A 27,723-nucleotide genomic window follows, 5' to 3' on the forward strand; every position below is an offset into this window, starting at 1 on the left:
CAGGAGGGCAAAAATGAATACCATCTTGTGCTCTTATGGGCAGCCAAAGGAAGGTTTGAGGCCAACATTGAGCAACATGTAGTTGTCCCTTGTTCTTGTTAGGAGCTGAACTTGCTCAAGCATGCAATGAGCTGCAGGGGACAATGAGGTAAAAACAAGTGCTTCAGAGAGCAAGAAGCCCTGAGGTCTGGGCTATAAGGAAAGATGAAGCTCATCTGGAGTCAGGCTTGGGAGCTGGGATGCGGACGACGATGAGATGCCCCCTGTGTCTCATCATTATCCAAAGACATGCCATATTCAGGACTCACCTGCACCTTCACCTCCTGGTGGCTGAGCAGAGGGACTAAATGAGGGACAATGCCCGAGTCAATGACCATCTGGATTTGCTCATTGCCAGCATCAGTCAGGTAAGAGAGGGCCCAAACAGTGTCTACCAGTATCTACAACAACAAAAACAATCAGACACTTCAAAAAATTTAGAAGCATCACAAAGGCCAAAAGCAAGCATCCCATCATTTCCCCTTTCCCGTAACCCCCATGTTTCATCTCACCACTGGGGAGCTGCTACCCATCTGATCTAAGAATGGTTCTTGTTACCTCTTCCTCCCCATAAGCCATACTGGGAGGCTTCTTGGTGAAGTGATGGCAACCCCAGTTATGTGAGTCAGTCCCAGCAGAGCAGCATGACCCCTTGGAGAGGCCTTGCGGGGCCAGGGAAGGCTGTGTCTGTCCTGGGACTCAGAGATATTTTTCCAGCAGGGAGGCCACAAAGGGGGGGTGGAGTATGTTTTTTGCTTTACCATCTCATAGAGGCATCTAGTACGGTCTGGAGGGGTCTCCATCTGCACTGGTGAAGAGAGAATCTTAAGCAGTGAAAAGAGACTGGAAAGTACTAAAAAGAAGCCTGTCATGGCACCCAGGTTTCTTTGAACTACAGGGTCTCCGGTGCCGCTTCTACTCATTCTTCTTATCTTCAGAAGTCACTGAATCTTTCCCTCAACTTCCTCTTTGAATTTCCATAAGTATTATAATGTAGTTCATTATAATACAAAGTAAAATATTTGTGTACGTCTATCATCACTATGATTATACTATAAGCCCCTCAAAGATGGGGGCTGCCCTTATTATAGTACCTTCCCCTTTATATAGCATTTTATAATTTGCCAAATACCCTTCTCCTAACACTCCCATGGGGTAAGCAGTCTAAGGACTCCCAGAGGCCAAAGGGCTAAGTCACACTTTCTTTTTTTATTTTTTGGGTGAGGCAATTGGGGTTAAGTGACTTGCCCAGGGTCACACAGCTAGTAAATGACAAGTATATGAGGCTGGATTTGAACTCAGGTTCTCCTGACTCCAGGGCCAGTGCTCTATCCACTGCACCACCTAGCTGCCCCTAAGTCACACTTCCAATGGAGACGCCATCTGCCTCCTAGTCCTCAGAAGATGCTTCACTGTGACTCCCGAAGATCACACTTCCCACAGCACTGAGCAGAGGGCTAGAAGTGTAAATGCACCCCACCACCTCCAAAGTGCTTAGTACAGTGCCTGGCACACATAGAGGTGCTCTATAAATGCCTACTCTCTCCCTGATGCTGAGGGACGTCAGCTGGTCCAAAGGCTGTTGTGGTAAATCAATGTAAATACCGTACTAACAATGGTCATGGCCCTGATCATCAGGGGTACATCCGAGCAAAGCATAACTGTGTGTCTCCAGGTCAGTCTGATTTGAGCACTTTAAACAGCTAACGCCCACTGGTTGAGGGGGCTTTCCCTAACAGATTTTCCCTCTCAAGAAACCTTCCTCAAGCTATAGATATCCACCATCCTGGGAATGCTATAAACTGATAGTTCTGCCACACCAATCATACGTCCCTTTAAATAGTCTTGCTCTAGAAATGAATCATAATTCTCTACATTTTTCATTATTTTACTTTAATGTAATGTAGTCTTAACTCCCAAATTTAATAAATGCTTGACAAAAATGCAACAATAATATAGATGTGACCTTAATCTATAAAGAATCTTCATTGTAATTCAAAGATTTATTGACAAAAGGCAACCTAGGAAAAAACTGAGTTAAATTTAAAAAATTAAAAAAGGAAAGAAAAAAAGAGGGGAGTTACTTGACATTATTCCTCTTGAAAATTTTCCAAAGTTAGAAATCTTTAACATGGGAAGAAAAAGATATTGTCATCAAATGTTAACATTCATGGGCATGCTTATGTCACAAATACATGTAGGACTATACTGCCGTGTAGGTATCAGTTTCAATTTGCAAATGACTGAGATCTCACCTTACATCAACTTATGCCCAAAATAGTTCACATAAGGCAAACATCTTTGCTGAGTCAGATGACACATGAAGACTAAGTAGTTAAAATTTTAGTTAACTTTTTTCTGTTTATTCTTAAATGTGTCTCTTTAACATGCTCAGGCTGAGCCAGAAGCTTTTATTGGTCACCTACCTCAAAAAAAAAAAAAAGAGAGAGAAAGAGATAAGAAAAGAAAAACAGAACATACATCTTTGCTTATCACTAAATAAGATGGAAATTTTTCAAAGTGTTGCCTTTTACGTATTTAGGATTGAAAAGATTTCCATTAGTTATCAAACTTAAAGAAGCCAAGATTTACTTCTTAAAAACTGCATGAAAAAGCCAGAGAAGCTAAGTTCATCTCCATTAATTTCATTTTTCTTCATTACTGAAATATTGGCATCTAATTCTGTGACATCTGACAATGCTCGTGGTCTCTGCTTCCTTGGCTCCCCCATCACACAGGGACTGCTTGTGATCCATCAGTTTCCAGATTCCTCAAGGTTCTTCTCTTCTCCTTCATTGATCTTGTTCACTCCCAAATCCACATTCCAACTTTTCCTCTGTGTTTTGGGTCTTTTCTTTGGACCCCACAGCTGATGAGCTACCAAGCCCTATACATTTTATCTCTGTATCTCTCATGAACGATCATGATCTCCTCTCATCTACTTCTGTTCAGGCCTTGTCACTCAAGACTCCTGTCTGGTGTTCGTGCCACCAATCTGACACACTCTGCTCAAATAATAAGATAGAGGCAGGAGGCAGGGTGGCATAGTGGACAGACTTTGGCCTTGGAGTCAAGAAAAGCTGGGTTCAAGCCCTGCTTCTGACTCACAGTTGCGATTACTGGCTGAATGAACCAGGCTCTCCCAGACTCCAAGTGGAGAGCAGGCACCAATCTTTCTTGGCAGACAGAACTTCCTAACTGGAAGCTTGCTCTACCAAGAAAATCACTGGCTGAAATCTAAAAACCAACCACTCTGATTCTGGTCCTCTTTCATGAACAAGCCTTTAATGTCCCCCACTATCTACCAGACTATTAATTCCTGGATTCTGGATTTGATGGCCCTCTACAATCTGGCTCAAACTGACTTCAGGACACTCCTCTACTCTGAACCAACTGGACCCATGTTGAGGTCCTATTCCCATTTTCAGGTCTTTGCCCATGTTATGCCTCCCATCCTGGGTGGCCCGATGGAGGGGCCACCTCCATGTGATGCTCCTCTTCCCATTCTCAAGCTCCTCACAGCCCTATCATTGGACATCTTTTTTGTATTTATCATACTCTCCCTTGTATCGCATCTTTTTGTATAGAACAATGTGTATGTCCTATCAATCTTTCTATGTCCTGAGACATTAAACCCAAAGTTCTGGGAGTCTGAAGAGTAGTTTGCCTAATGAAGAACTTAAGAGATCACTGAATTTCATGATGTAGCCTACTTTTAATATTATGTCCCACATTGTATGGAAAGATCATGAACATCACATTAAAACCTTTAGAGTAATGATTTTTTAAAATTGACAATACATTTAAACAGGATTGTCACTTGTTACTTTGGGGCAAGTCAATTAACTTTCGTTTCCTCATCTCGGAAATGAAGCTGTTTGACTAGATGACCTTAAGGCTTCTTGGGGAGAACGATGCGGTTACCTCCCCCACTGGTGTACAGATGCCTCATGCCCAGGTTAACTTTCCTCCTCTGACTCCACGGCTACTTGAGCATTTCAAATACCGGTTCTGCTCCCCTCACCCATCCTACTTCTAGCTGATAGTTAGAGATGGTTTCCTACCTCACACTCAGGGTTTTCATTTGTCATTTCATTTTCATTTGGTCTCCTTTTTAAGGAGATGTACTTAGCTTAATTCCATTAGTTTGGGTCATCAAATATAGCTTAACTGGTTAATCATTTCAGGAGAATAAAAGTAGGCTTAATGAGCAGCTGACATTTATATACAGTAAATGTTTATGCAATTTAATGTTAAAAAAGATAAAGTTGAGGGCAGCTAGGTGGCGCAGCAGATAGAGCACCGGGCCTGGAGTCAGGAGGACCCAAGTTCAAAGCTGGTCTCAGACACTTAACACTTACTAGCTGTGTGTCCCCAGGCAGTCACTTAACCCCAACTGCCTCACCAAAAAAAAAAAAAAAAAAAAAAGTAAGGTTAATATTTGTGCCAGTTTGTGTGTACCTAGGTGCACAATTCAATGCCTTTCTCATAAAAGCTAGTTAATAAATGTTTATTGAATTGACTCTTTTAAAAAGAAGGATAAACTCTAGAAAAATAATAATGTAATGTGGTGAGAAGTAAAATTTTTGGATATTCCCATGGTTTTCAAGGAGATGTTCAAAGTTTATAACTTGTCAATTATTTTTTTAAACTATTCAAAGACTAAATAATAATGTGGACACCCTGAATATTTTAAGGGCTAATGCCTTAAAAAGAACAATCTTTAAGCTGGATTTAGGAAAAAAAAGAAATGCCTTTGTTCAGACCCAATGTAAAGTATTTCTATTTTGGCCAAGATATCACTACCTTGAGTTATGTTAGAAACACTGTGCCTCCCTGAATTGAACTTTCCTCTCTCTTCATCAAATTTATGCTGAAGTAAGGTAGACAGAACTGGGATAAATACTTATAATACTCCCCATTTAACTGGGAGCTGAAACAATAGACAATGTGCACACCACAAGCTTTGCTTTGTAAAACATTATTTTCAGACCACTACCAACAGGCCTGTGTACAGTCTGAGCAGCCTTGAACATACACAGTAAAACTTTTACTCACATTTACGTCTGTGTGATGAATTAAAACACAAAGAGCTGGAAGAATCTGAGGAGAAAAATAAAAATTATAAATGAATATACATTCAACTGTTCCTAGTTTACTTTTTAAAAGGGAAGGAAAATATTTACCTCCTGAATGGTTTCCATGGGCGGTGGTGGGTCTTTGTGGCGACATAAGTTGACCATAACCCAAGTAACATTCCTCAAGAATGTTATGGGGATAGATGGACTGATGAAGGAGAGTAAGGGCTTCACAACCCCAAGACTTATGACATAGTCTCTACACTGGGGCCCGTCACCTGTGAAATCAATTTTTTCCAACAGATTAATAAAAGTACTATAAAAAGCGATACATAATAGCAAGTTTCATACTCATGTCACTGGACTTTCTTCTTCCTTGAGACAATAATATCAGGTCATGACAGAAAAATGGAAACAGGAATATTTCTAAGAGTGAAGGAAAGTCAACACAAGACACAGGGTCTATGTAAACACGACTTCCCCAGATATTTAACAGTTCTCTGCTTATGAAATATTTTTCATTAAAATATGAAAAAGTACACATTTAACTTAGAACAGGTATTGAACAGACTGAGTCTGCCATTTATGAAGAAGGGCCCAATTTCAAAGTTTTCTCTGTATTTCTGTTTCCATGTCCAGGTAATTTTGACTGTAGATGTCATAATTTTCTTTTAGTCTATTCCAACTGTCTCAGTGATGCAGGTACAAAGATCAAAACCCATATATAACTTCTCATCTGACGCAGTTCTTGTCTATCTCCTGCCATAAATCCTTTGCATCTCAGTGAAGTGAAGGTCTTCCCCTTCACAGGGAACGGAGCAGTAAGTGACCTGTCTACCTGGTACATGGCTCTTTCTTTTATGATCATGCATTTCCTGAATGTGTAACACCATTTTTGCATGCAAGTCACTATTAGTACCATGTTGCTGAACTATTTATGCCTACTGTGTGTCTCTATCACACTCTGGATCATTCAAAAGTGTAATTTTTCAGATGTCGTGGTGTCCTGTTGCATGAGAGGAAGCCAAATTGCATCCGTGGACAAATACTAGTGCTATGATGATGGAGGCTGATAACGGCATCGTCTTGTAATTGGTGATAGGGCTGTACATTTTCCTAAACATGACCTAGATTGTTCTATTCCTTCCTTTAAATTTTGGGCCCAATTTCAATGCATGTTCAAGATACATTCTTCCAACAAAAAGCAAAAACAAACAGAAGTTCTTCAACAATTGCACTATGTCAGCCAATGAGCATTTATTATTATGTACTGAGATAATACTTGATATAAAGACAGATACGCTACAGACAGACCATATAGAACCTTTTGGGGTTCTATTCCTTTTATTGAATACTTTACCACGGATGACTTAAGGAACTCTGGGTATACATTTGCTGTAATATACCCCTTAAGGAAACAATAAATCAGTGATTTCCAAATTTTTTTGGTGGTGAACTTTCATCAGTAAAAAACTGAGTATGCGCCTTAAACTTATTTATTTGGGGAGGCTATATAATAATAGCTAACATTTATATAATGCTCACTATGTAACAGGCTCTGTGCGAAGTGCTTTATAATTATTATCTCATTTGATCCTCACAAACACATTGGGTAGTAGGTACTATTATTATTATTATTATTTTGCGGGGCAATGAGGGTTAAGTGACTTGCCTAGGGTCACACAACTAGTAAGTGTCAAGTGTCTGAGGCCAGATTTGAACTCAGGTCCTCTTGAATCCAGAGCCAGTGCTTTATCCACTGCACCACCTAGCTGCCCCTAAACATATACATTAGGAAAATCACTTTGGTGGATATGTAGTAGATGGACTGCAGAAGGAAGAGACTTGAGCCAAGTGATCAACAGGTAAGTGTATTGATATAGTTCTGACTATATCAATAATGAAGATGAAGAAATGATGAAGGTCTGAACTAGGGAAATGGATTCATTAATGGAAAGAGTGGGCCTATACAGGAGATTCTGGGAAAGCAGAAATATTAAAATTGGACAACTGTCTGGATGGGTTAAGTGAATCAAAGAGAAGGGTCAAGGATGACACTGAGGTCGTGAGCCTAGCGAGACTCAAAGCAAAATTATGGTTAGGCTTGGGGAAGGGACGTATGGAATGGGAGTGGGTTACAGGATGATGGGTAAAAGGGGCTAGTTTTGTTGGAAATAAGCTAAAAATAAAGGTGCTGCGAGGCCAATTATTCTCACTTCTCAGGACAACAGAACCCTGAGAAACTAAAGATGTTTCCTTGTTATGGTAGCATGTCTGATAACAGAACAGAGGCTTGGAGTTTGGGGTGAAGAACATAAGACATTTCTGAGCTACCCCAATTCTCTGCAGATTGTTCCTTGGTCTCTGAAGGAGGCCTGAGTCAGATTCCAGGTCTAACATGCATGTCAAGTGCACTAAACATTCCATCCATTGCCAACTCCAAAACAGAAACCTGACCATAGACACTTCTAGTGTCAGAGTACTTTCTGGGTGCCCTTTGTCTTTATGTCAGGCATTTCATTCCACCTCCAGACTGCTCTTCAATTAACCAAGAGTTCAGCCTCCTTTCAGTAATCTTTCTATTTACGTTGTCATCACTGTCATTATGGTGCAGATCCCTCTCTTGGCTCTACTCATTCTCGTCACTGTGAGAGCTCCTAAATCTTTCCATATTCCTTCGGATTCTTCAGGGACCATTTCTCATTGCATAATAACAACTTTTTCCTAGCCATAGCCAAGTAGATGGGCGCGCACCCTGTTCTCTGTTTCCTGCTATCATGGAGCGCTATGACTACTGCAGTGCATCCGGGTCTGCAGGTCTGATCGTTTGGGCGTGTATGCCCTGTGGTAGGATTATAGGCAGGGACAAAGGGGAAGAGGAGGAAATTTAGATTATCTACTCCAACTTCCATATTTGACAGACAAGGAAAATAAACGAGGCTCCAAAAGGCCAGGTCACCTGCCCAAGACCCTAACTGGGAGGATAATCCAGGCACACTAACCACAATTCGGTGTTCTCATTAAATCTGAGGTTAGAAATTACACAGCACATTCAGCCACAAATAAACCCAAGAAAACATTCTCATTCTCTCTCCCTCTCTCTAGTTAATAGCAAAAGCGGGAAAACTCACGTGAGCCCGGAGCCATAAAGTTGTTCCAGAACAACACAGCAAAGGCCTGTCACTGCCATTTTTGAGAAATGGCACAAAAGAACAATCATTTTCAGATGATGTCACCATTCCAGTGAGCTGATGAGCTGCTCTGGTACAAGCATTCCCTCCAGTAACACACTGAGACCTGTCCTGTCCAGTCTAGTCCAGTGTGACATTGGTTCAGATGTCTCCAGAGCTCCTCAATGTACTGGGGACCTTCCAAGAATTCTCTTGACATAACAGGACCAACAGTGGAACATGTGGGGTGTCCTCTGATGATCTCGTTTGTACCGGCTCACCTTCCCTTTGATGATCTCTTTTAAACAACTTCTTTGTGATTCCTTGCTCAAAATGTGTTGTAGCCACTCACTACTCTCTTCCTTTGGGTGACCCCTCAACTTTTCTTCTTTGGAGCCAGGGGGTGTTCTGTGACTCGGATTTATGATACCGGAACACTATTTGGTATGAAAAAGATGTGCTTTTGTTTCAGGGAGAAGCTTGGGGTCATTCTTAAAAAACTCTGGCCTTTCCCAAAGGCAATTCAATCTGCTTTCCTCTCCTTCAATTCTGGGCCTAATTGTCTATTTGCAATATCAGAAAGCATTCTTCTTTCGCTTGTTTTTTTCTGTGTGAATAATATGGGCTAAATTTGTGAGTGATTATGGATCTTGTCAGGGGTTCTTCAACATTCCAGAACTCGATGTAATCAGTACAATGTCACTCACAACAGGATTTCTCTCAAGGACCTTACCGTCTATTAAGAACCAGCTCTTCAACTTACACTTTGACTCAGCTCTCTTTTGTGATGCTGTCAAACATGTTTTTCTATTTTATTCTTCCTTGATATTAAGGATCAGAGGGTCAAACAAAATTATAATTTTGATGTATCTAGAAGACAATTTGTTCTCTAAAAGTCTATTTTAAATGCTTTCCCTGGGGTAGCTGGGCGGCACAGTGGATAAAGCACTGGTCCTGGATTCAGGAGGACCTGAGTTCAGGTCCAGCCTCAGATACTTGACACAAACTTGCTCCCTGTATACACTTGGGCACATCACTCAATGGCTTGGGGTCTCAGTTTCCTCACGTGTAAAATGAGGGCATTTAATTCCTTCTAGCTCTAAGTCTATTCTTTTCCTTGCCAAGAACCCCCAAAACACAAATACTGTGGGATCTCATATTCTCTGCACTGTTAGACAACACTTCATGGCAGAGATGTAGTCTCCTGTGGAATGTCATCTGGGAAAGCTGGCCAGGAGTTCCCTTTTAATGCCTCATCTAGATTCCTCTCCATGCATGCATAGATTATTCTTTGGTTTGAGACATTTTCCACCTCTCTTCGGTACTTTTCTCTTTTTCCATCATGGTCTTTCTCCTCTCTGCATACCTGAACTAGGACTGTCATTCTTTCCAATCTGTTTCCTTTAGTGGCATTTCTATTCATGCACAAATGAGACACTTTGACATGAAGAGTCCAAATGTTTATAGCAAGTTTCTCTGATAAAGGCCTTATTTCTCAAATACATAGAGAACTGAGTAAAATTTATAAGACTACATGTCATTCCTCAATTGATAGTCAAAGGATATGAATGGACAATTTTCAGAAGAATAAATCAAAGCTATCTCTCTTCATATGAAAAAGAATGCTCTAAATCACAATTGATTGCAGAAATGAAAATTAAAACAGCTCTGAGATACCACTTCACACCTATCAAATTGGCTAAATCACAGGAAAGAAAAATGATAAATATTGGAAGGGATGACAAAAAATTGTGACACTAATGCACTATTGGTGGAGTTGTGAATTGGTCTGGGGATTCCTGGAGCAATTGGAACTATGCCCAAATGGTGCTAAAAATATGTATGCCCTTTTACCTAGCAACACTACTACTAAGTCTGTATCCCAAAGAGATTAAAGAAAAAGGGAAAGGACATATTTGTACAAAAATATTTATAGCAGCTATTTCTGTGGTGGCAAAGAATTGGAAACTGAGGGGATGCCTAACACTTGGGGAACAGCTGAACAAGCTGTGGTATATGATTATGATGGAATACTACTGTGTTATAAGAAATGATGAGGGGGGCAGCTAGGTGGCACAGTGGATAAAGCATCGGCCCTGGATTCAGGAGTACCTGAGTTCAAATCTGGCCTCAGACACTAGACACTTACGGGCTGTGGGACCCCAGGCAAGTCACTTAACCCCCCATAACCCCGCAAAAAAAAAAAAAAAAAGAAGAAGAAAAAAAAGAAATGATGAGTAGGATGGTTTCAGGAAAAACTGGGAAGACTCACATGAACTGATGCAAAGTAAACTGAACAGGACCAGAAGAACATTGTACACCGTAACAGCAACATTGTAAGGATGATCAACTGTAAATGACTTGGCTACTCTGATCAGGACAATGATCCAAGACAATGCTGAGTCATGATGACAAATGTTCTCCACCTCCAGAGAGAGAACTGATGAACTGAGTCCAGATTTAAAGTATATATTTTTTTCACTTTATTTTTGTTTTGTTTTTTTTTGCAACATGGTTGATATGGAAGTCTGTTACTTATTAGCTGGATGATCCTGGGCAGTCACTTAACCCTCATTGGCCTCCGCAAAAAAAGAAAGAAATCTGTTTTCCAAAATTTCATATGTATGATTGATATATCCTATTGCTTACCTTCTCAATGAGTAGGGGAGGAAAGAGAGAATTTGGAACAATTGTTTTTCAAAAACTTAATGCCCAAAATAAATAATAAATTAGCTTTTGCTTAGTTGAGTATCTTACCCAGCCTTCTCTAAAAACAGCTTTTCCTTCCATTGCTCCTTGTTTAATGTTTAATAATATTCACAATATTCCATCACCCTTCTCAGTAATAACTTAGAAATGAGTTAATATTATAAAACAGTGCTTCTCTTGGCTGTTCTCTCTCTCTGTTGTCCTTTGGCAAGATGATCAAGTTTTGACTTGACTTCTGTACCAAATGTTATAACCAACGCTGTTATCCTTTCCCTCATTTCTCTCCTCCTATCTTTTTCTCATTTTTATTTTCTCATTCAGCATCACAAATCTAAAGTGGCCATGGACTTTTCAAAGTCTAGCTCTCTAAAACCTCTCGGTTCCAATTTTACATGGCCAGCCATGTCCCAAGTCACATGAACAGTAGCCAATCAAGGCATATGAGGGAAGTTCTGTGCCTAGCCCTCTGGCTCTATAGCTGGCTCCTGCTCTGCTCTACCACCCTGTTTCCATGTTTTTTCTCTAACTAGTTGGTGGTACGCCTGAACACCAACAGCTGACTCAGGAACGATTCAGTTCATCAGCAATGAGTCATTTCCTGTCTTTAAAAAATAATTGATTTCATTTTCCCCCCAAAATCTTACTTAGGACTCACTACATTCATGCTTCCCGATTCTTTTCTTGAAGAAGGTCTTCTGAAGGGCAGCTAGGTGGCGTAGTAGATAAGGCACTGGCCTTGAATTCAGGAGGACCTGAGTTCAAATCCGGCCTCAGACACTTGACACTTACTAGCTGCGTGACCTTGGGCAAGTCACTTAACTCCCACTGCCCCGCGGCGGCGGCGGAGGAGGAGGAGGCGGAGGCGGAGGCGGAGGCGGAGGCGGAGGCGGAGGCGGAGGAGGAGGAGGAGGAGGCGGAGGAGGAGGAGGAGGAGGAGGAGGAGGAGGAGGAGGAGGAGGAGGAGGAGGAGGAGGAGGAGGAGGAGGAGGAGGAGGAGGAGGAGGAGGAGGAGGAGGAGGAGGAGGAGGAGGAGGAGGAGGAGGAGGAGGAGGAGGAGGAGGAGGAGGAGAAGGTCTTCTGAGTATGGAAGTAGGAGGCTTCTAGAGGGTTCACCAGGCTTTGGCCTGAAGCATTCATCAGGGGACTGGGTGCCAGGCACTGTGCTAAGAAATGCGACACAAAAACTGAATGGAAACAACTTCTGCCCCTAAGACTTTGCGTTCTTTCTCCAGAACCATGTTTGAAAATAAAATATCTTTGCCTTAGCACTAAGGCCCCCAAGCAGTGAACTATAGGGTAAGGTAATCAGAAGGGCTATGCTGTGTACTTTGTACACCTTCTCCACCTTTTCTTTCTTTGAGATGGAAGAGGCATAAGGCACAAAGTTTTGTGGCAGTTTTTTTTTTTAAATCAGCACTCTAAGAAAAGATTCCCAAATGTCCCTTAAATGATGTTTCTTATTGCCTTTGAGGCACTGTTAAGGGCTAAAATTCTAGCGAGTCTGTCTAAAATATCTAATGAGTGGTCGCCAATAAATTATAAGCTTTAGCAAGAGTTTAGACTTTTAAGCATTTATTAAGGAGAATAAGAATTTGGTAAAGAGAGAAGAAAGGCCTATATTCCTATATCTATTAAAGGGAGAGCACATTTCTAGCTCCGCTCTCCACCAGCATCCTCAGGAAAGAGCGTGAGACCGAGCGCCAGTCTCTTCCTTCCTCCTCCCACTAGCCCGCGTCACTTCCTGACGCCAAAGAAAAGACTCCTGGTCTTGCCCTCAAAGACCTTTGCTTCATGGGTGGAACTCTTCTACAGTAAGTCTCCAGCAGGTGGCGTCATTCCAATCGTTACAGGCACCTAGGGGGCTCCACAATACACAGGGTGTTGGTCCTGGAGCCAAAAGACCTGAGGACATGTAAATGTCAGCCTCAGACATTTACAAACTGTGTGATCCTGGACAAGTCACTAACCTCTCTTGGCCTCAGTTCATCAACTGTCAACTGAGGACGACAGCACCTACTTCCAGCTTTAGGAGGATGGAATGAGATCCTCTTTGTCAAGTGCTTAATTGCCTGGTGCTGGCACGTAGCAGGGGCTATATGAAAACTGCTCTCTTTCCTTTCCCTCTCTGGCTGGATGACAGAATCAGGGTGTAACTTTTATGGCCTTGTCAGGAAGAGACTATGAGCTGTCAAGCAAGAGTCTCAACTCTCAAAGACTTGAGCGGTAACTCACTACAAGAGCAGAGAGACGTGCACGCTGGGTCCCTCTCCTATTCTCCCGCCCAGCGTTAGCCTGCTGCTGTGGTCTTGTGTTGTTTAGAGGATGTCAAGATTGACACTTAGAAGATAAACACTAAATGTTAACAGATTGAAACTGTCCCATTTCTGCCACTTCCACTGCAAAAGCACAGGATTGAGGGCATTTTGTCTAGTTTGTTTCAGGCACTGTGTGCTGCCATGGTCAAAGAATTCATCCCCAAGTGGCTGCCTTCTGGAGACGTGCCTCTCTGCACTCATCTCGGCTGGTCCTCAGAAAGCCGACAGTCGATGTGTTGACAGAAATATGCCTAGGATCAGGTTCTAAAATTACCTAAGTCCTCTCGGTATTTGGAAGGGACACCAGAAATGGAACCAAATCCAAACCACTCTGTTGACAAAGGCCTGCACAGGGGGCAGCTAGGTGGTGCAGAGGATAAAGCACTGGCCCTGGATTCAGGAGGACCTGAGATCAAATCTGGCTTAAGACACTTGACACTTACTAGCTGTGTGACCCTGGGCAAGTCACTTAACCCTCATTGCCCTGCAAAAAAAAACAAAAAAAATTGGGGCAGCTGGATGGTGCAGTGGTTTAAAGCACCGGCCCTGGATTCAGGAGTACCTGAGTTCAAATCCAGCCTCAGACACTTGACACTTACAAGCTGTGTGACCCTGGGCAAGTCACTTAACCCCCATTGCCTGCAAAAACAAACAAAGGCCCGTACAGAGCAAGTGACTTGCCCAAAAGGGCAGAGCTACAGCATGCTGCCTTTTTAGACACTGGACTCTGAGAAGACACGAAGAAATTCCTCTTTTCTTACTTGCAGGAAAAGTCAGTTACATAGAGCTGAGATCTAAAAAGCTCATTTAGTCATTTAACAGAATTGCTAATGAGGAAAAAACTTTTAAGTGACTTAGTTTTACATCCTCTCTGTTCTTACACTCTCTATGGCAGGAACTAATGAACAATTAGTCATAAGGGGAAAAAAGGACAAATGGAGAAGGAACCTGCATTTTGCACACACTTAGCTGTAATACAGAAGTACATGGATAATATTTTAAAAATAATTTTCACCTTATTTGCTGTGATTTGCGTCTACTAGCAATTTTTATAAGCTAACCCCAAAGCTATTTTTGGTGGTATCAGGATATGCAAACTTTCCTCCATGACAAACTGGCAGAATACTTTTGTTTTCTCTTCCTCTTGGCATGTCTAACAGGATTCAATTGGACTGGTATTAAAACTTTATATTGGGGGGCAGCTAGGTGGCACAGTGGATAGAGTACCGGCCCCGGATTCAGGAGGACCTGAGTTCATATCCAGCCTCAGACACTTGACACTTACTAGCTGTGTGACCCTGGGCAAGTCACTCAACCCCCAATGCCCCGCAAAAACAAAAACAAAAACAACAACAACAACAACAACAATAACAAACCCCAAACAAAACAAACAAAAAACCCCACTTTATATTGACAGCTGTTTGGTTGTTAATAAAAAGCTTAATACAGACCTATGATATTTCCCAATGCCCAGACAGCTTGCTCACACACATTTTGATGAGGTGAATGGAGAAGCCTCAGAAAAAGTGGCACAGCATCTAGGAGAGAAAAAAAGAGGTGTGAAAAGTGAAGGTACTGCTCACTTCTGCATCCCAGCCCAATGAGCAAATCTCTCTCTTCTCCTAGAATCTCAGTCGCTGGAAAATGAAATTAATTTTATTTACTACAGAAGTGGAAACGTTTCTATTCTGTGACAATTTTTCATCTACAAATTTTATTGTGAGAAATCATTAACACGTTATTCAACATTGAAATTACTTTGTATGTAAATTGTGTAAATAAGGAATTGGAATAATACATTTTTTAAACCACCTCAAGTTAAAGCAGAATCACTTTCTATTAAGCACTAGACTCGAGGTTCCTCTATTAGGATAGAAGTTCCTCGAGGGGAAGGACCATGTCCTATTTATCTTGTGTCTCTCCTGACACTCCACAAAGTGCTTTGTGCTTAAGTACTTGCTGTTTAAAAAAAAAATGCCGAATTCTCAGGCCTGATTATAAAATAATGGGCTGAACCTTCACACATGGCTTATGGAGTTGGCTCCAATCTTCTCATTCTATCCTATGTGCATAGCTATGCTTCCATTGTGGGAAAGTGCATATTTACAAATAAACAATGTAGTCCTTCAGAAGAATTAGCAATGCTTGTTAATTGATCTTATCTACTACTGCAGAAAACAAACATTTCTACTGATATTTCTGTACAATTAATCCACAGACATTAAGCATCAGCTACCTGCCAAGCATTGTGCTAAATACCAAGCATATAAAGACAAGGATTCTACATGCTACCAACTACCAGTGTTGGCAGGTTGGCGGGTCTATAGATGAAGAATGTAATATATTCTGCAATATGCTATGGATTGGTTGTTGTTGTATATTATATATAGTTATAGTCAATAATTTTACTTCACTTGGAGGGGAGAGGGATAGGAGAAACAAAGAGACTAGGAGAAAGTAACCGTGTACAAAATAGAATTCATTAATAAAAATGTTCTCTTTTGAAAGCAATATACTCTGTATGTTTGGAGTTTTATAAAACTCCAAATTTTCTTTAGGTGATCCAAAAAGATCCCTTTCTAAACATTTTTTCTTTGTAAATTTATCAGAGGAGAAGCAGTAAGGGATGGTACAGGGCTGGCCTCGGAAGGGCAGGGCAGGGGAAAGAAAGAAAGGAACAAAATTTATGAAGCACCTGTTATGTACATGCCAGGCACTCTACTGAAAGGTTTACAAATATTAACCTGTTTGATTAGAATAAGGGTAGAGGGGGTAGCTAGGCAGCGCACTGGATAAAGTACCAACCCTGGATTCAGGAAGACCTGAGTTCAAATCTAGCCTCAGACACTTGACACTTACTAGCTGTGTGACCCTGGGCAAGTCACTTAACCCTCATTGTCCCATCCAAAAAAAAAAAGAATTAGGGTTAGAAGTTGTGCTCTAACTTGCTAGGTGACTGGAGCAGATTCTTCAGTTCCTCACTATTCATGGGACCGAAGAAGCTACGTCAGGGAAGGAAGCTTCCTACCCAACACACACTGAAAACCCCAGGTTCCTGTCCTGCACAATTGATGAGGTTAACCTGGTTAATGTCGCATGCACCTCATTTCAAAATTGTTACTCTCCAAAGGCAGAAGAAGGATTTGAGGGGAGTGATTATTTGAACATGGGAGTCTTGTTCCTCCATTACCATCTTTGAGAGTCTCACTACCATTTCTTTTTTTTCTTTTTGTCACTACCATCTTAAACACTGAGGGGAATACTGCAAATTCAAATTATTAAGAGATTTTGTAAAATAAAGTGAGGGAAGTAAGAGACTTTCCTAGGGCCACTCAGCTAGTACATGATAGCCATAGGATGCTAATGATATCAGTAACTAGCATTTATATAGCACCTAGTTTGTGACAGGGACCGTGCTAAGTCCTATACACACATCAAATCATGCAGGTGCTATTATCCTCATTTTACAGATGAGAAAACTGAGGCCGACAAAGGTTGTGACTGACCCATGTCACAAAGCTTCTATCTGAGACTTGATCTGAACTCAAGTCTTCCTGACTCTAGACCAGCTTTCTGCCACGAACTCACGGCTTCTTTGTTCAAAGCCTTATTCTCTCAGCGGTGTAGGCAACGCTTTGAAGACTGCAAAGACGGCATCATGCTCTTCTGGGACTTCCCTAGACCAATGAAATCACAGGCCCACTCCCTAGCCCTACAGTATTCCTCTGAATTCCAGAGTCAGAGAGAAGAAAAACTGCACAATCCAGTTTAGCAAACACCAACAGGAGGGCCCTGGTGCAAGGCCTCTTGCTGAGTGTCAAGCATTTATAAAAAAGAAATCAGAAAGCCCTACTCCTCCACATTCAAAGGAAATACCCCAGCTCAGTGTCTATGTAGTTTAGGACACAATTCTAATCCAGCCTTTTCTTGGAATGGGCAGCTGTAGAGGCACATACAAGGACTTTAAAAAATTGTTTTTATTGAGAAATTACCTCAAAATCAGTAAAGAAACACAACAAAATGCAAACCTTTTTCCCCAATCAAATCAGAGCTCACTTTCTCATGCTCTCTCTCCATTAAGACTGACAAGTTTAAAATATGCTTACACTTAGTCTGTGTCAATTACTTCTTTCTTTCTTTCTTTTTTTTTTTTGGTGAGGCAATTGGGATTAAATGACTTGCCCAGGGTCACATAGCTAGTGTCAAGTATCTGAGGCTGCATCTGAACTCAGGTCCTCCTGAATCCAGGGCCAGTACTCTATCCACTGCGCCACCTAGCTGCCCCTGTGTCAATTACTTCAAGGTATTTGTAGAAGGTTCTTTTCTCGAAGGAAAATAACTAATTCTTTTTTTTTTTTAAACACTGACTTTTAAAAATAACAAGGCATGTAGCTGAAATTGTCAAATAATAATCAACTTACTGGACTGAACTACAGCCTGCGTTTGTTCAGAGGTTCCGGAAGCAATGTTTGTCAAAGCCCACGCAGCTTCAAACTGTAAAGAAGGACTATAAGAAGCAAAAGTTTTACCAGCATGAATTTCTTATTATCGGACCAAACCCAATTCAGATTCAATTCTCGTTACATCTCCAGATATCTCCAAGATTTGTCACCCTAAACAGCCTATATCATCATAAAAACAACTATTCTTTGTGGTGACAAATCTGACATTTTCCTACTAAATGTATTTCTATCTTTGCTCCTTTATTTTTGCTATCAACACAGTGGACAAGGACTACAGCAAATTGGTGGGTCTGTAAGAAAGTGCTTCCAAGTCTAAAACCAAATAAGGGAAGGTGCCAATTTTGTAGTCTGAAGTCAGGGATGTGACTATTAAAAGTCTCTTTCCCAAATAAGCAGTTCACAAAAATTTATTATTTCAAGCCAGTATACAAATTTCTTGTAATCCACAATCATCCTATTCACCACATATTCCCCATCTTGGAAACATTAAGAAAAACATACTAAAAGAGTGATTATTATTAATAGTACACTTGAACTTATTCCACTAAATATACTAAACAGAAAGAAGACTTTGTGTCTACATTTCTGTCAGTACCCAATACTGTCCACTGTTGGTTTTTTTTTTTTAATCTGAGTTTTCTTCCTGTTCAGAGTACAATCAAAAATTTTAAAAGTACTTACTTGTCGTCTCTTTCAAGACAATGGACTAAAATAGGTAATATTCCAGATTTTATTAAGTCATCAATTGGTGGATTTCGATCACTGGACAAAAGCTTTCTATGAGAAACAAGACGAGGGAAAACTCACTAGATTTAATGATATGCGATGGAATTTTAAGATAGATACATGGTGTAAATATTCTCATACATGTGAAATTTTGACAAGCAGATGTCCTCAGACAGCTTAGATAACTTATAATCACTTCTACAAAAGTTTTTTAAAATTCCAAGGGCAAACTCTGATTGCTTTTGCATAAAATCATCTCATGTGACTTTCCTGCTTAAAAACCCCTGCCTCTCTATTTTCTATGGTCTTACTGAGATCAATCTGTGGGCTCTTGGGGTGCTCTACTTACAGATCTGTTATTGACATGCATCTTCCATCTAACCTAGTGAGGCTGCCCTATTAATATGGCAACATTAACTTCCATGCCTGGAATGCCTTTCTGCATCCTTGCAGATCCTCACTGTACTCCAAGGGCAGACCCAAGGTGTTCTTCTTTTAAGAAGTCTTCACTGGTTATTTTAGCCTTCATTCATTTTCTGTCCCCATTCAGTTTGATAGTAAAGGGAACAGCAGTTAGGTGATAAGCACTAGGGAGACAAACAGCAAAGGCGAGACAGTCTCTGGCAATTGGAGAAAGGGATAAAAGAAAGGGAAAAGTGGACAGAAAAGTCCAAAAACCCTGTGTGTAAGGACTGATGGCAGCCTACTTTTCCAAGTTTAGCAACCTTCCTCATGCATTCTCCCCTCTGGCCAACTGTCTCCTTGCTATTCCCATGCACCATCTTCCACACTTTAAAGGGCTTTAAATTCCAAACTAAGGAGTTTCTATCTTATCCTATTGGCAAGAAGGAGTGCTCAAATTTTCTAGAGCATCGGAACAACTGGTCAAACCCGTGTTTTAGAAGGAACATCTATGCAGCTGTGTGGCAGGTGGATTTCTAGGCCTGTAACCTTGAGATTTTGCTTGCTCGGCATGGGAATAGTGGTGAGATGGGGAGAGTTTTTGTTACACTAATAGTATTGGAAACTGTATACAATTAAAGCACACTGGAAATTTAGCAAAAACCTGAGTTTTATACAATCGTTTTTTTCTTTCTGGGCTATGGTCTTATAAAGTTAATCTTCTTAAAAGTTTTTATCTTGTACACATATCACATTAAAAGCAAAAGTACAGGAGGAATACTACCAATTTTAACGCTATTAATTATAACAATTACTCAAGAAATATTTGTTGGATGTCCTCAGTTAGCTTGAGACTTCTTGTCTGATTAAACTATGCATTATGAATTTTCAAAAGGTTAACTCATACATATAAGCTACAATGGCCAACAATTTAAAACTTACCTAGCAGCTTGAACAGCACTTAGCTGGATTCCTTGGTTATCACTTGAAGCATTCTATAATAAAATAAAAAATAGTTTATAACATGGTAATAATATTTATTCAGGAAAAAAAGGTGACTAGGAAAAAACTTACTTGCACAATTGCTTCTAAGGAGGTATTTTGCTGGAAAACAAAAATTACACAAAGCATTAAGTAAAGTCATTCTCAAATTGTGTAGTTCTTTTATCTGCAGTCTTAAAACATAAGCAAACTTACCACTCTGTAATCACCATCTATATCAGAATCTTCACAAATATCTTCATGTGGTACATTTCTTCTTTTTAAGAGATGTTCATCTCTTTTGTTCTATAAGGAGGGGGAATAAAATAATTTTATTTAAAACCTAACACTTTTTTGAGTCAGAATATATAAAATGTATGCCTACATTAATGAAAATAATCAAATCCTTGTAAAAAATTCTTAAGACAAAATAGAAACTGACAAATCAAATTTAATTTGAACCGCAAAATAATCAAATAATAATAATAATAATAATACGCATAAAACCAACCAAGAGTTTTTTTAAAAATATGCTTGTGTTTCATATTTGAAATAGGAAAGATGTTCTTAAATTACTGAACCAGGCCAGGGATAGGGATTGGACCTATGCTTTTATTGACAGGGATTCTTAGACTAGGAAACTCGCTCTGGTGATAAAGGCCCAGAACTGAGAGTCACCATGATCTGTCCAGGGTCACATAACCAGCACATGGCAGACAGCACCTGAATCTGGTCTTCTTGACAGTAAGATCTCTTTTTACTAATTCACTCTCCAGGCTGATTAACTGGTGTTTATTTCATGTATCTCATGCAGAGATAGCTAAAAGTCAGAATACAAAGTGAACTATTCACTACTGAACCATTACACGTTAAGATACACCTTTTCCAAGAAGCAATGAAAGGTTAATTTAAAAGCTCATCATTTAATCCAGGACATGCATGTACAAATGACTAGATGATAACACAAACTTCATAAAAAGAAAGTTACAGGTAATGTTCCTACTTAAAGTGCCTATTATTTTCTGGCCTAAATCGTATTTTATAAACAGCTAACTCAGTGCATTACCCTTTTAACTTTTACACACACACCAAATTTCATGACGATCCAAAACAGGTTAGGGATAGGCATTCTGGAGGCAGAGCATTGGTCTGAGAGAGCTGCCTGGGGCAGTAAGAGGGAAGAGATTTGCTTGGCATGTGTCAAGAATTGAAACCAAGTCTTTCTGACTCTAAGGCTGGTCCCCTATCCACTATAACCATGCTGCTTGCCTCTCATTAAAAGTGAATAAACCTACATATGTAATGTTGTTATAATCCTCACCCAAAAATTATGTCTGCAACCTTACTGAAGCAGTGTTTGTTAAACTGCTGCACCAGGACCAGGGAGTTTTCCGTCTAATTTGCAACTGAAACCTTTCCTGTGGGATGTGTTTCCCATTAGAATGAAACTGCCTGACCCTCCTGTTTGTATCCCCTGCACTTTGCATAGCACTCGCTAAATGCCTTGTTCATTCATTCATTCATTCATATTAGATTTAGAGGCATAATTTTCTTCAGACTCACCTTCCTTAACTCGACAACAACTTCATTTCGCTGTCGTCTCATAGTCTGTTAAAAAGAAGGAAAAAATCCATAATTATGACTGCAACCTCTTGCTCTACTTGTAATACCCCCCCATAGCCACTACGAAATATTCTAGGTTCAGAATATTTTGTAATATTTCTTTCCCCATGGCTCAAATGGACCTTCATTGTTCTGATAGAGAAAGAGAGTTGTGACACTTTTTAAACCCATCAATAAAAACGTTGGTTGAATCATGGATTCAAGGCTGTTGGAACTGAGTTCATGCAAAATCACCACCCATGACACTTGCTTCTGTCGAACATGGCATTCTGTCCCAACGAGGAGCCATAGCTGAAAAGAGGCCTGTGCCTGAGGTTGGAAAGTTCTCCTCAAAGCACGGGCTTCAACAGGCATAGCCAAAAGCTCAGAGCACTAGAGGAGGTCTATCACAGCTTTGGTATTCTTTTTAGACCCAGTCTATGAGCTTCCAATTATTAACAAAAAATGATAATGAGGCTCTGTCACACTTAAGAGAATTCCCTGGGGAGTCTACCTGCAAAGACAAACCCAGGAACTATATAACCAGAACTATAAAACATTTTTCACACAAAATAAAGTCAGATCTAAACAACAGGAAAAATATTAATTGCTAATGAGTAGGCCAAGCCAATATAATAAAAATAACAATTCTACCTAAGTTAATTTATTTATTTAGTGCCATACCAATCAAACTATCAAAAATATTTTACAGATCTAGAAAAAATAACAAAATTCATCTGGAAGAACAAAAGTTCAAGGATATCAAGGAAATCAATGAAAAAATATGAAAGAAGGCGGTCTAGCAGTACCAGATCACAAACTCTATTATCAAAACAATCTTGTATTGCCTAAGAAATAGAAAGGTGGATCAGTGGAATACAACAGGTATAAATTATATTATAGTAGATGACTACAGTAATCTAGTATGTGATAAATCCAAAGATCCAACCCTTTGGAAGAAAAACTCTTTTTTTTTTTTTTTTAGTAAGACAATTGGGGTCAAGTGACTTGCCCAGGGTCACACAACTAGTAAGTGTTAAGTGTCTGAGGCCAGATTTGAACTCAGGTACTCCTGAATCCAGGGCCGGTGCTCTATCCACTGCGCCATCTAGCTGCCTCCAAAACTCATTATTTGACCAAAACTTCTGAGAAAAGTAGAAAATGGTATGGCAGAAACTAGGTAAAAACCAACATCTCACACTGTATACTAAAATAAGGTCAAAATAGGTACATTATTTATACAAAAAGGGGGATACTATAAGCAAATTAAGAGAGCATGGAATAGTTTATCTGTCAGTTTTGTGGATAGAGGAAGAATTTAGGACCAATGAAGATACAGAGAGCAATACAACATTTAAAATTGATCATTTTGATTATATAAAATTTAAAAGTTTTTGCACAAACAAAACTAATGTAACCAAGATTATAAGGAAAGCAGAAAACTGGGAAAGAATTTTAAAAATTATCTCTGATAAAGGCCTCATTTCTCAAATATATAGAGAGCTGAGTCAAATTTATAAAATACAAGTCATTCCCCAATTGCTAAATGGTCAAAGAATATAGTTTTCACACAAAGAAATCAAAGCTATTTATAGTCATATGAAAAAAATGCTCTAGATAACTATTGATCAGAGAAATGCAAATTAAAACAACTCTGAGGTATCACCTCACACCTATCAGGATGGCAAATATAATAAAAAAGGAAAATATTGGATGTTGGAGGGGATGTGGGAAAGCTGGGGTGCTAATCCACTCTTGGTAGAGTTGTGAATAGATTCAATCATTCTAGAGAACAATTTGGAACTATGCTGAAAAGGGATACTCTTTGATCCAACAATACCACTGCCAGGTTTATATCCCGAAGACATCCCCAATATGAGAAAAAGACCTATTTGTACAAAAACATTCAGAGCAGCTCTTTTTGTGATGGCTAAGAATTGAAAATCAAAGGGATGCCCATCAATTGGGGAATGGCTAAACAAGCTGTGGTATATGATGGTGATAGAATATTATTGTGCTATAAGAAATGACAAGCAGGATGATTTCAGAAAGGCCTGGAAAAATTTCTATGAACTAACATAGAGTGAAGTGAGCAGAATCAGAGAGAACATTGTGCACAGAGACAACGATATTGTTTGATGAAGAACTGTGAGTGACAACTATTCTCAGCAATAAAATGATCCAACAATCCCAAAGGACTAATGATGAAGCATACTATCTACCTCCAAATAAATAATATTGATTGAACACAGACTAAAACATGTGATTTGTCTTTTATCCCCCCACCCCTTTTCAAGTTTTCTTATATGGTAATGTAAGAATATGGTAATGTTTTGTAAAATTGCATATGTATAACCTATGTTTCAGTACTTACCACCATAGGGAGAAGAGGGAGGGATAGAATTTGGAACTCAAAACTTTAAATAAAAATGTTTATTATTGAAAGATTGAGAGAGAGAGAGACAGAGAGAGAGAGCGAGCAAGCAAGCAAGCACTCCCTGGGGCATTGAGAAGCTCTGTGACTTGTCCAAACCCAGTTCTTCCTTATTCCAAGACTGGTTCTCTATCCAGATGTCATATATATATATTTGGGGCGGGGGGGCCCAGTAAGGATTGACTTGTCCAGGGTCACACAGCTAATAAGTGTCAAGTGTCTGAGGCTGCATTTGAACACAGGTCCTCCTGAATCCAGGGCCAGTGCTCTATCCACTGTGCCACCTAGCTGCCCCCCAGATGTCATATAATATTAAAGCATTACTCAGTATATGGGAAATGTGTCATCATTGACAATAGAAGTTTTTTGTCAAAAAGACGCTATTAATGCTTCTGCTTTGTACAAAATGAGACCGGAGAATTTCTTCTGAATAAAGGTAACTTTTAATTGATACATCTATATCAGCTATTATGGAAAGTAACTTTTCATAAACATTTCTGACATAGGTCCTTTATTTTCTTTAGTAAAAGAATATATTCATTTATTGATACTGACACTATATCAAAGATAGTCTGAAGTATCACTTGTGAAGAAAACTTATTTATGACAGTGAAGAGAAATAAGATTTCATATACTCTCCCACTTTCCAGAGTCTGAGCAAGATTCTCCCCTTCTTTGGGGAAAAAATAGTGAGATAAAAGAAGACAAAGTGGGGGGAAAGTGGGATGAAGTTAGAGAGGAAGTTTATGCAGTAAAAATCAACTTGACCAAGTCACTAGATTCAGGACAAAAAGGGACCTTGAAGGTCACTTGCCTACTTTAGCAAATGACAACACTGAGAGGCGATTGCCAGAATTTGAACCCAGGTCCTCTGGCTTCCAATCTAGAGCCTTTTCCTGTTTCTGGAATATCTCTCTTCAGGATCTTTTGACTGCCCCTGGCAGGAGGCATGAACGATGTGCTGAGATGCTATCACCAAGGGGAGCAAGGAGCTTTTTTAGTGTCTCCAACTTCTCTGGAGTTGGAGACACTAAAAGACACTTATCTCCTTGATAAGGCTTGCTTTTTGTAGAACCAGTGCCTCCAGCTATATACCCAGCACCCTCCCCAAAGCACCACATGGCAACCAAACGAAGGCAACACCAATATAGTTGGGTTTTGTTAACAACAAGGCAAAGGTGGACACAGAGGAAAATGGTGAAAAGATGTATTAGGGCAATGGTTTGCAGCTTATTCAAAAGCCTCATATCACAAATATTTTACGAAGAGTGTCTGAGGGGGCAGCTAGGTGGTGCAGTGGATAAAGCAACTACTGTGGACTCAGGAGGACCTGAGTTCAAATGCACCTCAGACACTTGACACTTACTAGCTGTCTAACCCTGGGCAAGTCACTTAACCCTCACTGCCCCACATTTAAAAAAAATAAGAGTGTCCCCCAACTTGGTAAGCATTCGATCACCACAAAAATTAAAACTATCTTGACAGTAAGCTGGCCATTTCCAAATCAACTAATTAAAGCAGAAGTGAAAATCAATTCCAAATTAAAAGACAGTATAAGATGAAAAGATACTTCATCTAATTATAATAATTATACTATGTAAACAAGCAATGCTTTAAAAAAGTGGGGGGAGTATAAGGAAGGGACCTGTGGACTGCCCCTATTTCTAATAGTTTAATAAATAATTGCTCCAGGGGGAAAGCCAACAAGACAGCAACATCCGGTCTCCTTGCCAACTAAGTGGCAAGGAGACCAGTTGGAAGGGCTGGGGGTACGAGCATTGGACTTGGAGTAGAGAAGACCTACATTCAAATCCCACTTCACACACATACTCGCTAGCCGACTGATCCTGGCCAATCACTTAACCACCCTCAGGCTCAGTTTCCCCACTTTGTTCATTGACAGTTGAGTCAATAGGGACACAACCTGTACTGACGACCTCACAGGATGGTCATGAAGCTTAACTAGTGACCTCTGTTAAGCCTTCTGCAAATTTTGAAGCATTCTACTTCGGTTGTTGCTGCTATGAAGCCAGAAAGACAACAGGTAGGTAGATACTGGGATCAAATCGCAAAGGGCTTGAAAGTGAGTAGAGGGGCAGCTAGGTGGTGCAGTGGATAAAGCACCAGTCCTGGATTCAGGAGGACCTGAGTTCAAATGTGGAAAAATTCAGTCTGACAGAAGGCAATCTGAGGACAGAAAGTGCCCTACCAATAAGGGGGAAAGAATATCGAAAGTGTATATATCACTCGAAGGCTGTAAAGTACTTCCCATTTATCATCTTATTTGAACCCCATCACAACTCTTAAGTTCACTGAATACAGCAGGAATTATGACCCTCAGTTTATAAGTTAGGAAACTTGCCCGTATCTACACAGTCAATAAATATTAGAGAAAGGATTCAAACCTAAATCTATCCTGACTATGTAATGCTGCCATCAAGAAATATGGCCAAAAAGTAGTGGAATGGTCACATAGAACTAGATAAATTAACAAAAAGATAAATAAGAAAGACTTGGTTAAAGGACTAGAAGGGGTTTTAGAAATGTTAAGACATGGGGGCAGCTAGGTGGCGCAGTGAATAAAGCACCAGCCCTGCATTCAGGAGGACCCGAGTTCAAATCCGGCCTCCTCAGATACTTGAGACTTACTAGCTGTGTGACCCTAGGCAAGTCACTTAACCCTCATTGCCCCCCCCCCAAAGAAATGTTAGATGTGCTAGATCTTAGGTGATTACTGAAAAGTAGTTTGTGTATTTGTTCTTCTAAAAATTAAGCATGTGGGTATAAGAATATAGAAACATAAAAAAACAAAGAAGGTAAAGCCAGATTTTTAAGGCCTTTAAAGGCCAAGCTGTGTAATTGGCATTTTATTCTAGGGGCAAAAGGGACCTGAACTTTAGAGAATGTGTTTGTTGCTGAGTGAAGGATATTCTAGACAGAAGAGATTAGAAACAAGGAGAGTCAAGAGGCAGAAAAATAATAATAGCTGGCAATTATGTAGTGCCTTAAGGTTTGCAAAGCACTTACCATATTATTTCATTTGATCCTCAGAACAACCTTGTGAGACAGATACTAGTATTATCCTCACTGTGCAGATAAGGAAACTGAGGCTGAAGGAGATTAAATGACTTGCCTGGGGTCCCACAACTCAGAAAATGAGGCAGAATCTGGGCCTGAACCCAATTCCAGTATGCTATCCACTGCACCACCTAGAGAACTGGATTTGGAATAGCAACTTATAAAATCATAAGTCAGGAAGATTCATCTTCCCAAGTTCATATTCAGCCTCAGACACTCACTAGCTGTATGACCCTGGGCAAGTCACTTTACTGTTTGCCTCAGTTTCCTCATCTGTAAAATAAGATGGAGAAGGAAATAGCAAATCACTCCAGTATCTTTGCCAAGAAACCCCAAATGGGATCATACAGAATTACCTGGACAAGACTGAACAATAGCAAAAAATAATAAATTCTGGTATACAGTGTTTGTAAATTTTTTGTTCTCTGTTCCTAATTGTAAAACAGAAGGGTTGAAAATCATGTGTTTCCATCCCCAAAGTGTGTTCACATCAGCAATTTCTGAGAAGAGGAGGAGTAAAGGACTTAACATATCTGACCATGTGATTATTTTCCTCCTCAATCAACTCAAGTGCTTTTCCTTTTCCAAGCGGGATCAAAGACAAGCCCCTGTTTAGCTTTAAAAGTACTAGAACCTGGGTCCAATGTCTCCTTACTCTCTCTCTAGGCAGGTGGCAATCTGAACAAACTGTCCTTTTCTGTCCCTCATCCCCTTCCTTCATCCTCT

General features: G+C 40.1%; 1 protein-coding gene across 1 annotated transcript in view; it reads right to left on the bottom strand.

Moving 5' to 3' along the window:
• The window catches only part of KPNA4 (karyopherin subunit alpha 4), a 62,706-nt gene that overhangs the window by 13,265 nt on the left and 21,718 nt on the right, over positions 1-27,723 (bottom strand). The window contains exons 2-11 of the mRNA XM_043993113.1: positions 21,447-21,491; positions 20,100-20,189; positions 19,977-20,006; positions 19,845-19,897; positions 18,456-18,551; positions 17,733-17,818; positions 14,763-14,849; positions 5,226-5,395; positions 5,098-5,142; positions 309-440 (exon numbers count right to left, since the gene is read on the bottom strand). Coding sequence (XP_043849048.1) covers positions 309-440; positions 5,098-5,142; positions 5,226-5,395; positions 14,763-14,849; positions 17,733-17,818; positions 18,456-18,551; positions 19,845-19,897; positions 19,977-20,006; positions 20,100-20,189; positions 21,447-21,491 — 834 coding nt within the window. The remainder of the gene's footprint in view (positions 1-308; positions 441-5,097; positions 5,143-5,225; positions 5,396-14,762; positions 14,850-17,732; positions 17,819-18,455; positions 18,552-19,844; positions 19,898-19,976; positions 20,007-20,099; positions 20,190-21,446; positions 21,492-27,723) is intronic.

Source organism: Dromiciops gliroides, chromosome 3 (assembly GCF_019393635.1).
Source record: "Dromiciops gliroides isolate mDroGli1 chromosome 3, mDroGli1.pri, whole genome shotgun sequence".
NCBI lineage: Eukaryota > Metazoa > Chordata > Mammalia > Microbiotheria > Microbiotheriidae > Dromiciops > Dromiciops gliroides.